The sequence below is a fragment of the Pongo pygmaeus genome, chromosome 13 (assembly GCF_028885625.2).
Source record: "Pongo pygmaeus isolate AG05252 chromosome 13, NHGRI_mPonPyg2-v2.0_pri, whole genome shotgun sequence".
NCBI lineage: Eukaryota > Metazoa > Chordata > Mammalia > Primates > Hominidae > Pongo > Pongo pygmaeus.
The window spans coordinates 121,140,381-121,152,584 of NC_072386.2; the positions used below are offsets into that span (position 1 = coordinate 121,140,381).

The 12,204-nt window shown below is 56.8% G+C and overlaps 1 protein-coding gene and 1 non-coding gene across 3 annotated transcripts in view; both read left to right on the top strand.

Annotated features, from left to right (window-relative positions):
- Nucleotides 1-526: 526 nt before the first annotated feature.
- ASS1 (argininosuccinate synthase 1) overlaps nt 527-12,204 on the top strand; it is a 56,300-nt gene continuing 44,622 nt past the window's right edge. The window contains exons 1-3 of one of the 2 annotated variants that reach the window (XM_054501340.2): nt 527-647; nt 7,868-7,977; nt 9,950-10,018. In XM_054501340.2, coding sequence (XP_054357315.1) covers nt 7,873-7,977; nt 9,950-10,018 — 174 coding nt within the window. In that variant the 5' untranslated portion in view covers nt 527-647; nt 7,868-7,872. Of the gene's footprint in view, nt 648-5,905; nt 5,969-7,867; nt 7,978-9,949; nt 10,019-12,204 lie in introns of those variants that run through there. The other variant, XM_063649956.1, reaches the window with a different exon arrangement.
- LOC129044819 (small nucleolar RNA U13) lies at nt 5,490-5,589 on the top strand. Its single transcript, XR_008504809.1, has one exon. It is a non-coding gene; the product is annotated as a small nucleolar RNA U13 (small nucleolar RNA).

Sequence of the window (12,204 nt, forward strand, 5' to 3'; positions counted from 1 at the left end):
AGCCGGGTCTTCCCGCGCCGGCTTATCTCGGGTTTCTCATCCTTACTCGGCTTCTGGAGGCTACGGTGGGGAGGGAGGGGCTCTGGGGACTGCAGAAGGCCCAGGCTGCCGGCACCAGATAGAAGTCAGCACGAAGCTCCCTGCGCCGGTGGAACTTTTATCCCGGCTCCCACCTCGAAGCGTTTGAATGCTTCCCCAGGGCCAGGAGGCAAGTCTCTCGAAGGACAGCTGCGGCCACCCTCCGCCCCTGAGTTACATGGGTAGCAGCCACTGCCGCCCTCCTTGGCTCCTCCAGCCCGCGGGCCAGGGCCAGGAGCCGCGAGCCGCCTGCGCCCCCACCGGCGCACCCCTGGGAGGGTGAGCCGGCGCCGGGCCCAGGCGGGGACCTGGTGGGAGGCGGGGGGAGGTGGGGACGAGGCGGGGGGAGGTGGGGACGAGGCGGGGGGAGGCGGGCCCCGCCCATCTGCAGGTGGCTGTGAACGCTGAGCGGCTCCAGGCGGGGGCCGGGCCCGGGGGCGGGGTCTGTGGCGCGCGTCCCCCCCACGTGTCCCCGGTCACTGGCCCTGCCCCCGGGCCCTGTGCTTATAACCTGGGATGCGCACCCCTGCCAGTCCTGCTCTGCCGCTTGCCACCGCTGCCCGAGCCCGGTAAGAAGCCCTCGGCCCCTCTCGCTGCCCACTCCCTAGCCGAGAGCACCCCCTTCCCGGGCCCAGCCGAGGAGGCGGAGGAGACGGGCGCTCCGGGGCCCGCGGAGGCAGAGGGCGGACCCCGATCGCCACTCGCCGGGGACTGGGACCGAGGCAGGAAGGAAGGGGCTCCCGATGCTCAAACGCCTGGCGCCGGATTCCAGGTTCCTGGAGCGTGGGGGACGCGGCCGGGGCGCGAGTCCCCGGGTCCGAAGAGCGGCTCGGGTTATTTGTTCCCTGCGCAGCCGGGTCCATTCTGGACTCCTTCTCGGATCCGGCTTCCTCTGTGTCGTGAAGCCCCCACATGGAGACCTGGGGAGTCCGGAGCGTGTCGGGGGGCTCCCGATTTTCTCTCCCTCTCTCGGACTCGCCGTCTGTCTCCACCTCTATTTCTCTGCGTAAAACCAGGAGTCCAGCCCCTCTGGGGCTTTGACGTATCGCTTTCCCCACAGCCTCAGTTTACCCTGGACAGATGGGCATGGTGGCCCTGGCTCCCTTCCCTGCAGGGGGCGGCAGCCACCTGGCCCTCCCCAGTGGGGCTGGCGGCCTCGCGGCGGGGTTTCCTGCTGGCCTGGGCTGGGCTCTGTGGGAGGGGCCGTGCCAGGAATATTTTCTATCTGGGCTGCTGTTGCCTTTGGCCCCTGAGCGGCTGCGCCCTCCAGGGAGGCAGGGTCATTGTGAAAGAGAGGAAACTCCTCTCCCGGGCTGCCAGGGCTGTTCCTGAGGAGGGCTGTTCCTGAGGAGGGCTGGCCTGGCCTCAGTATTCTTCTCTAAGAAGTGGAGGGTCCACTCCCCAGTGGCCGGGTCAGGCTGCAGGTCTCAGGGCAGGAACAGACCTGTTCTCTCCCCAGGGGTAGATCAAGACCTAGGGGACTTGGGCTTTGATCCTCCCGCTCCCAGCAAGCACAAACCCAGTGATGGGGAGAGCTGGTGAGGCCTTGGCTCAGCCTCCAGGTTCTCAAGCTTCCTTTTCATTTTCTTTTCTTTATACAAATTTATCAGAGATGTGGACTCGTCATGTTGCCCAGGCTGGCCTCGAGCTCCTGGGCTCAAGCGATCCTCCTCCCTCGGGCCTCCTAAAGTGCTAGGATTACAGGCTCGAGCCACCCAAGGCACCTGGCCCCCAAGCTTCAGTCTGTTAGAGCTGGGTGGGGCAGAGGGCTCAGGAAACATTTGCAGATAGTGTGAGGCTGCTAAGGGCTCTGTAGACTGTTGGGTGCTGGGCCTGGGTCCAATTGCACAATAACTGTGCCTGGGGTGAGGTTCTGATGAGAGGGAGGTAGAAGCAGCCACACGGACTGGGAAGCTTAGCTAGGAGCAGGAACTGGAGGAGTCTCCATTCCAAACTTCCTCTCCCTCCCAGATCCCTTAGGCCCAGGGCCTAGGGCGGGAAGTTTGGCGGTGGGGGCCCCTGTCCTGGCGGGGCCACCTGTGCACCATGCTGAGAAGTCATTCTGGTTCTGCTCTGCGTGGGTGGATCAAGTGAATGAATAGTGACTCCTGCCTGCTGAGCGCGCCTGGCCGGTGCGGGGGCAGGCACGTGGTGAGAGGGAAGGGGAGGCCCCACTCTCAGCACAGTCTCCATTCCTGAGTGCTTGGGAAGCAGGCCCAGGGCCGCAGGAGCCTTGGGGTGGAGCCAGGCCCAAAACCGCCTGCTGCACAAGCGCTTCCCCCTCCCAACCCGGGCCCATCTCATCTTTGGCCCGCGGGTGCTGGGAGGCCAGCCAGGTCAACCAGATGCCTCATCTGAGCACTGACTACACAGCCCCTGAAGTCAGTGGCTTGCCTGTGGGCACCGAGCACCCATGTGGAAAGAGGTAACTTCGCTGGAATTCAGTCTAAGGCTCTGATTTCTGATGTAGCTTTGGGCAAAGTTGATCTTCCAGGGCGTGGCTCCCTCCCCAGATTTGGGGTAGACTAGGCACCCATAGGCACTTTGATATAAGTTGAATGAGTGAATGAATGAATGTGCCCTTCTTCCATCACCAAAGACAAAACAAGCTTAGCTGAGTTCGAATGTCGAGAGAGGTTGCAGGGGAACCTTCCACGGGGCAGTAGGCCTGAGCTGTAGCACACAGGCTCTCCAGAGAAATAGTGGGCAGGTTGGCCATGACTCACTTGGGGGCTGGTTTTCTGGAAGGTGTGTAGAGTGAAGGGGAGATCTGAGGTCTCCTAGGAGCCAGGGAGTGTAGGGCCTAGTGCAGGGAAGAGCAAGTGGCTTGCAGTCAGGCTGGGTTTGAAGCTGCTAGCTTGTGACCTCGGCTAGCCGCTTAGCCTCTGCCTCTTCTTCTGTAAATAGGTGGTAATGGTAGTCGCCACCTTGAGATGACGCACCTGTGACTCTGAACATAGTAGCTGCTCTTGTTGTCATTCCAGCTCTGACGTTTTCAAGTAGCACGAGTTTTCCTTAGCGTCAAGTGAGCACCCAGGCTGGCCTGTTTGCTGGAAGCTGGACAGATGGCTGTGGCTGGGGCCACAGAGAATGCCATCCCAATGAAAGCCAGGTGGCTCTGGTACCTTGATGCGAGGCCACCTTCCCTCCTCCCAGGTGTCTCTTCCGGTGAAGGAGGGCTGGAGGGCAGTGGGCATTTGCCAGGGAGCTGGAAAAACCTGCCGTGGCCCTTTCTGGGGAATGTGGTGGGGGTGGAGCTGGGACTAGGGGAGGGTGAATTCAGCCAGGATCTGCCTGCCAGGCGCAGCTCCCAGGAAGAAAGCCCAATGTCCGAGAGGGTCAGAACCCAGAGGGCTGTTAGGTTGTACAGATGGGGAAATTGAGGCTTAGCAAGCCAGGAATTTGGCTGAGGTCAGCCATGGCAGCGGTGCACAGAGCTTAGTGGGCACATGCTTGGTGCCCAGCTCTGGGCTCCTTCCCCCAGCATCTCACCCAATCCTTACAGTCGCCTTGTGGGGAGCAGGCTGTTTGCACCCCTATTTTGCAGCTGAGCAGTTATGCTAGAGAGCTGAAGCCACTCAAACCCATGTCTGGTGGCACTGACCTCTGTGCTGTGCATGGAGTGAGCACTCACTGGATTGCAGCTGTGGTTCCTTCTCTCCCTGTCACTTCCTCCCCGACATCAAGCCCTCAGTTTCCTTTAGTTTTTGCCTTGGGCTGCAAATGCAGCTTAGGGACCTGCGGAGGCTGAGGGAGGGGGGTGCCCCACCCGCTGCTGGGAGGGCAGGAGCAACGCTGCTGTCTGATTGCATCATTTTCCCAAGCCCATCTGCCCAGCTCATTTCTCTGCATGCATACACAGGCCCCAACACCCGCACACATGTGCATGCACACAGGCACACATGTGCAAGCCCAAACACATCACACACATGCATGCACACACATTGTGTACTCTCAGGTACACACCCCTAGGTGCTCACAGGTGTGCGCGCGCACACACACACACACGCTGTCTCAGGTACACACACCAGGTCCATGCATTGCTTCACACTGCCCAGCCCCAGAGGCTGAGGACCTCAGAGTCCACACCTGCCCAGATACAACCTGGCAGGCAGGAGGGGCTCACTGGTTTCTTTTGGTTTATTTAAGACAGAGTTTCACTCTGTCACCCAGGCTGGAGTGTGGTGGCACGATCTTGGCTCACTGCAACCTTTACCTCCCGGGTTCGAGTGATTCTCGTGCCTCAGCCTCCCGAGTAGCTGGGACTACTGGTGCGTGCTACCACACTCAGCTAATTTTTGTATTTTTAATAGAGACGGGGTTTTGCCATGTTGGCCAGGCTGGTCTGGAACTCCTGACCTCAAGTGATCCACCCACCTCGGCCGTCCAAAGTGCTGGGATTACAGGCGTGAGCCACTGCGCCCAGCCATGAGAGCATGTGTAGGACTCCACAGCTTCAGGGCACCCCAGCCCTCTTTTTGCGGTGAGGAGTTGACCTCCAGAGAGTGGAACTAGCAGCATTGTTCTAAGTGTCTGCCACAGGCATCTGGGAGATAGTCCCTGTTTCCATGGAGCTCCTAGTGGGGGAGAGGGCAGTTAGAATACAGCATGATGGCCGGATGTGGTGGCCCGTGCCTGGAATCCCAGCACTTTGAGAGGCTGAGGCAGGCAGATCACTTGAGTCCAGGAGTTCGAGACCAGCCTGGGCAATGTGGTGAAACCCCATCTCTACAAAAAATACAAAAATTAGGCAGGTGTGGTGGCATGTGCCTGTAGTCCCAGCTACTTGGGGGTGGTGGCACTGAGCTGGGGTGGGAGAATCCTTTCAGCCCAGGAGGTCGAGGCTGTGGTGAGCTAAGATTGCATCACTGCACTCCAGCCTAGGTGACAGAATGAGACCCTGTCTAAAAAAAAAAAAAAAAAAAAAGAAAAGATACAGCTCTGATGGGCAGGAGGCATCGTGGGTCACTGAGGTGATGCAGGTGATCTAGCTGTTTCTGTGGAGCTGCCCCTCCCTGTTTCTGTAGAGCTGCCCCTCTTGGCTCCAGCTGCCTCTGGGAGGGGGCAGGAGCAGGAGTGACTCTCAGAGCTGGGTGAATCTTGGGCCAGCATCATCAGATCACACTTGCCCAGGACTTCCCTTCCTTGAGTCTCCGGTGGTGGTCTTGTACCTATGAGCAGTGGGTTAAGGAGCCGAGCTGATCTGAGTTTGAGTCCTGGCTCTTCTGCCTACCAGTCAAACAAGACGCAGGGCAAGTTCCTTAGCCCAAGCCTCAGTTTTCCTGCCTCTAAAATGAAGAGAACCCCAAATGGAAGGGCTTGGCCTAAGACGGACATGTCCATTGTGGTGTTGTCACAGGCGCATCCGCATGCTGAAACTTGCTAAATGGGACACAAAAAAATACGCGATTATTTTTGTAGTTGATGAATGCGCTGATTGGGTATTCTCGTGTGTGTGTGAGGTGCCACCCTCAAACTTTGTTATGATGTTGGCACATTACCCATCTGATATTTAAAAAATGCAATTTATGATAATGTCAAGTAGACCTCAATAGAGCTGTTTTAAAACATACAACAGAATTTCCCCCAACCCAACCACACCACCTGCGCTGTCACACACAAACAGGGGTAGGCTTCCACACATTTCCTGAATGCCTTCTGGAGCAGGGGGCAGGAGGCAGGAGGCAGGACAGGTGGCTCTGGGGCTCCTGGGCCTCCTCCGCTCAGTGAGGCTGCTCACGGGAGATTGGGCGGCCGGGAAGTAAGGTTTAGGGCCTCTGGGACTGCCCGGGCTACCTGCAGGCAGCTGAGTAGCTCTGCTTTTGCAGAGTGGTTCACTGCACTGTGAAGACAGATTCCAGACACTGGGAACTCATGCCTCCAATCCCAGGTACTGCCCACCTGAAGTCCTCCCTGCCTCCCTTCCTCCCTCCTTCCCTCCATCCTGCATGGCCAATTGCCTGGCTGCAGTTGCCATGGATACCACCTGCTGGCTCCAGGGTTAGGGCTGGCTGAGTCACCAGCAACTCAGGGGCAGGGGGTTGAATGCCAAGTAGGGACGTTGTGGGCACCGACCAGAACCATCTCCTCTGCCCCAGCTGCATGGCCCATGAAATGTTTCCCCTTCTAAGTCCAAAGAGCAGCACAGGCCTGTGAGCCCCGGCTGACTGGTGGGTGGGACTGTGCAATATGCACGGGACTGAATTCTCATGTGATGGAGCTCCAAAGTCCACCTGGCTACACGGCCAGGCTCTGCAGCAGAGGCCGGGAGGCCTGGAAAAGCCACTTCCTCTCCCCGAGCTTCTAGGCACACGGAGAGTGCTCAGGATAGCGATGCCTGCATCACTGCAATGGTGATGGCCGGGTGACCCTTCTGGGCTCCGCTTCCCCAATGGTGTCTAATAAAGACCCTGGGTGACTCTGACCTTGTGACATTGCTGAGACTCCGGTGGAAACGTTCCCAGGCAGAACAAACATGCGCTGTACATTCGGGAAATGCGGGATGCTGGGGCCAGGTGTCCACAGAGGCTGGAACCAGGAGGCCTGGGCCCACATCTGCCCCTGCTACTTGTTGATCGGATGACCTTGGGCAGGTGACCTCGTCTCTCTAACCCTGGTTTCCTGTTCAGCAAATTGGACACAGTAAAGGCACTCAAGCCCAGGGCCACAGGAGGCATGTGTGCGGGGCGGAGGGGGAGGTGCAGGGCGAGCCCAAGGGCAGCCCGGGATTCAGGGAGAGCCCTTGGGGAAGAAGCATGGCTGCAAAGATCAGGAGACAGGAGGCCGTGGTGCCTTCGGGAGGCTTCATTGTGGCGGAGGGTGGGGCAGGATGGGAGAACGCAGGCACTTCCCGGCTGCAGAGGGCCTGGCTGCAGAGAGCCCGCTTGCCCATCTGTCCACCCGGGGAAGCGCCGCTGGTTGCAGAGGTCTTAGGCCTCTGCCTGTCTATCGCCTTCCCTCCCTGGGCCTCAGTTTCTCTACCTGCACACTGGGGGAAGTTGGTCTCTGAGCCCCTCCAAACTGGGCATTGGCAGAGTTGAATTCAGAGGTGCTCACATTTGGAGACACGATGTCTAAAATTCCAGCCAGTGAAGGTTCCGTGGGGTTCCAGGTAGGAGAGGGACTGGGGCTGGGCGCCTGCCCCACAGCGTCCTGCTCCACCTGCAGGTGGGCGGCGGCACTGCATGCTGGGGAAGCACGGATTTGTGTGCCTTCTGTGACCTTGAGCCTGCCACTGACCTCTCTGAGCCCTGCTGGCTGCCTCCCCAATAGGAATGACAACTCCTACTTCATGAGGTTGTAGTGGGGGCTCAGGGGCACAGGGAGATCCAGCTGAGGCTCCCAGGGCCCTGCCTCGTGCTTGGCAAGGAGCAGTTCTGATGGGGGATGTGTCAGTTGCCAGAGGCTCAGAGCCAAGGCCCCTCCCACATCTCCTGCCTGCGTGCATTCTTCACATCCTGGCCTTGGGCCAAACTGCTCAGCCTCAGCCGCCTTCCCTCGCTGCTGGGGGATCAGGTCCAAGAGATGCCTCTCCCCGACCGGCCTAGGACTGCAGTCAGCATTCCCAGGCCCCAGTGTGGTCTGTGGGGCTGTGTGCAGAGTGTGCGAGGTCAGGGTCCCCGGGGGTGGCAGGCGCTGAAGGTGAACATCCTGTTCCCAACCTCCAGTGGCAGCTTGCTCGGGAGACAAGGCTGTCCAAGGCCAAGGTCGGGGCTGGGCTGTCTGCAGGGGCTGGCGGGGGGCACTGTCTGTCTCAGGGTTACTCAGGTTCTTCCTCGACTCCCGCCAGACGCTATGTCCAGCAAAGGCTCCGTGGTTCTGGCCTACAGTGGCGGCCTGGACACCTCATGCATCCTCGTGTGGCTGAAGGAACAAGGCTATGACGTCATTGCCTATCTGGTGAGGGAGCGACCTGGGTGTCTGTCTTCCTGCGTGTCCCACAGCCTGTCCTGTCTGCCCCCTGCCAGCCTCTGTCCGGGTTGTCAGCCTGTCTGCTCACCATCACTCATTCAAGCCTGGCCTCTTCTCTTGAAGCCTGTCTTGAACTGGAACTAGGAAAATAGCTTCTCACTGTACTGCCTCACTTTCTCCATTTGCAAATTGGCCATCCTTGAGATGCCTTCCAGAGCCAGGTGATGGGGGCACGGGGAGGGTACAGAAGTGAACTTGGCAGTGCTGCTGGCTCAGCCTGCTTGCAGAGAGGCAGTGGGCTGGGACCTGCTGCCAGCCCTGGGAAGGCACACAGTTTTCCCATCTCCAGAGTACACTGTCAGCCTGCAGTAATTCAGCAAAGATTGTGGAATCCTGAGCTGGAAGGACCCTGGGGGATCACCTGGTTCTGGGATGGGAAATAGGTCACAGGTGGTGGGTTATGTGTGAAGCCACTTCCCCATCCAGGGCCCATAGGAGTCACCCCTCTCAAACTAGCTCCTCTTCAACTGAATCTGGCCACAGCTCTGAGTCCTTCTCTGTGTGCCTGTGCTATTCAGGACTCTTAGGTGCAAATTTTAGAAACTTAACTCAAACCAACTTATGCAAAAAGGAAAGGGAAAAGACCATTCTTGGCTCACATAACTGAGAAGTCCAGGGGTAGGATGGCTTCAGGCAGGGCTGGATCCAGGTGCTTCTAAGATCTGTCTCCAACTCTACTTGGCTTCATTCTTGGCCTCTCCACAGGGCAGGCAAGGCTCATAGTCACCCTCATAGCCCACCTTTCCTAAAAAGGAGGGCTTACCCCCAGTAGGACCCATGGGGACCCACCATGCATTAGTCACTACGGCTGCATCATGGGGTGCGAGGCTTGGGCCATGAGCCTACTCCTACAGTGGGCGGGATTTGTTCCTCTCCATCCCTGTGGAATGGGGTCCACCCAGGAAAGAAGGTTCTGTTTCCAGAGGAAGTGAGGCTGGGTCTCTGGACAGACAAAACTTAGCTCTTGCCAAAAGTGGCTTGTTTGCCGGCATATTGGCGTGTCTAACTGCACCCAATGCCCTTGTCATTCAGGTTGGGGAAAGTGAGGCCCAGGGGAAGAAATACTTTGCTCACAGTCACCTGGTGGGTGAGAGCACAGCTTTGAGGGGTTGCAAAGAGCCCAGGGTGTATCCATCTCACTGTAGGCAGCACAGCGGGGCAATCAGAGCTGGAGCTGGCTGTATAGACCCCTGGGCTACCACCTGGGGGATTTAAAAGCTGAATGTGATTCAGATAAGCACCTGCAGCTGGGCTTTGGCAAGATTCCAGGGTCTGGTGAGCAGAATGAAGGGAGTGAGGGCTGAGGCCAGGATCTGGGCAGCAGGCCAGAGTCCAGGCAGCAGGAAACATGGTAGTGTCTAGACAGGGGCTGTCGGACCCCGAGGTCAGGGCACCGGCCGCAGGGACGGAGCTGGAAGTTCCTGAGCACGGGCTTCTCTGCCTCCCACCTCTCAGCTGCCTCAGGATGGCCAAGGCATGGCCTTTGACTAGGAAGGAGAGCTGGAGGCTAGGAAGGCCCTGACAAGCTAATCTTTGCACTGGCTGAGAAAGAGTTTTCTGGAAAAGACAGATGAGTTTCAGGAGAACCCTAGACCTTCCAGCAATGACAGCAAATGGTTGTCTCCCAGCAGCCTGTGTGGCCAGGGCCAGGCTCAGCCAGTGCTCCAACCCATGGAAGCCACCGGCCATCACCACGCTGCAATCCAGCTCCCAATCTCACCTCCTGGAAGAATCTCACCTCTCCAGGCCTTGGGCTTTGTCCTTTTGCCTTCTTATTGTGACTTGGCCATGGAATGGAAGCTGTCTCTGTAGCAGGGGGTGAGGGGCTGCTGTATGCGGACGGTGCGAACCCAGGGCTCCCCCCAGGGGCTGACGGAGCCTCTCTGCTTTTGCTCCTCAGGCCAACATTGGCCAGAAGGAAGACTTCGAGGAAGCCAGGAAGAAGGCACTGAAGCTTGGGGCCAAAAAGGTACCAGGCGGGAGGCAGGGGTTTGGGCTGCGAGTGGGGCGGTGATGTGGAGGGCAGTGGTGCATGCTCCTGCCCCAGGGATCCCATCCCTTCCATGTGTCTTCTTGCTTCTAAGAGTATGAGATCATCCTGCTCTCAGGTGTGTGAACCCTCTTGTTTTTCTGCCTCCCCCACGCCCTCTTCCACCCACCCACCTTCCCATCCAGGTGGAGTGTCTCTTCCTCACCCACCTACCTTCCCTTCTCTTTTATCTCTCTGTCCATCTATGCACCCACTCACCCTCTTTTATCTCTGTTTATCCACTCATCCACATATCCATCCATCATTCATCCCTCCATTAGCTATCCATCCGTCCATCTATTCAGCCATCCATCCATGTATCCATCATCCATCCATCCATCCATCACCCATCCATCCATTCACCCATCATCCATCCATCCATCCATTCATCCATTCATCCATCGTCCATCCACCCATCCATCCATCACCCATCCACTCATCCACCCATCCATTATCCATTCATCCATCCATCCATCATCCATCTATCCATCTATCCATCCATCCATTCATCCACCATCCATCCATCCATTCACCCATCATCCATCCATCCATCCATCATCCATCCATTCATCCATCATCCATCTATCCATCCATCATCCATTTATTCATCCATCATCCATTCATCATCCATCCATCCACCCACCATTCATCATGTTTCCATGGATCATCCGTTCATCCATCCATCATCTACCCATGCATCCATCCATCATCCATCCATCTATTCATCCATCCATTCATCCATCCATTATCTATCCACCCATCCCATTATCCATTCATCCATCCATCCCTTCATTATCCATCCATCCATCCACATATCCATCTGTCATTAATCCCTCCATTGTCTATCCATTCATTCATCCAGACAGCCAGCCATTCATCTATCCATCCCCCATCCATCCATCCATCCTTCATCCACCGTTTATCCATCCATTCATCCATCCATCCATCTGTCATCCATCATCCATCCATCTGTCCATCATCCCCCTACCTGTCCTTCCCTCTTTCATCTCTCTGTCTACCCATTCTTCCATTCATTCAACAGAATCAGAAAACTCCAGTTGAGTCCGGTGCATTGATTGTCAGTCTAGGCATGTGGCAGGCAGACCCCTGTCCCATATGGGGCATTTATGGTGAACAGGGTCATCAGGACCCCTGCTCACATGTGCTCACTCCCCATGGAGAGGCCCTTGCCACTTGTGCCCCTTCCTTTAGGGGAGTGAGCAGGGGACATAGCAGGGATGATGTGCAAGGCCACCAGCCCACCTGCAGGGTCAGAACTGATCCCCTCTGTGGGGTGCTTCTGCAGGTTGCCAGGGTAATTAGCATGTTAAAATGAACACGTGAGGGAGTGGATGCCCCAGTCCCAAGTCACCTACTGGCCACAGGCCTTGGTTCTGTGTCTCCCGAGTGCTGGAGAGCAGAGGGGTTGTCTGAGCAGTAGCCCAGGAAGGGGAGAAAGAGCCCTGAGTGTTGAAGATTCGAGTGCGCTTTCAGCAGCGCAGGAGCAGGCTTTGTGCACAGCTTCAGCTTTTGTCCTTTATTCTAGATAAGCAGTTCTCAAACCTTGTGGTCTTGGGAACCCTCTACACTCTAATTTACGTGGCGTTTTTAATGTTTATTTTCTTGCATATAACATTAGGATGGGCCAGGCACAGTGGCTCACGCCTGTAATCCCAGCACTTTGGGAGGTTGAGGCAGGCAGATCACCTGGGGTCAGGAGTTCAAGACCAGCCTGGCCAACATGGTGAAACCCGTCTCTACTAAAAATACAAAAATTAGCTGGGCATGATGGTGGGCGCCTGTAATCCCAGATGCTCGGGAGGCTGAGGCAGGAGAGTCGCTTGAACCCAGGAGGCGGAGGTTGCAGTGAGCCGAAATCACGCCATTGCACTCCATCCTGGGCAACAACAGCAAAACTCTGTCTCAAAAAAAACCAACCAACCAACCAAACAAACACAAAAACACATTTATCCTAATTTTTTTTTATATATCCTTAGTCCCAATTGCTTTCTTTCCTTTGCCTTTTTATTTCATTTTTTAAAAGGATTTTTTTCAAAATAATTATAGACACAGGAAGTTGCAAAAGCAGTACCAAGAATTTCTCAACCTTAAAAATTATTGAAGGC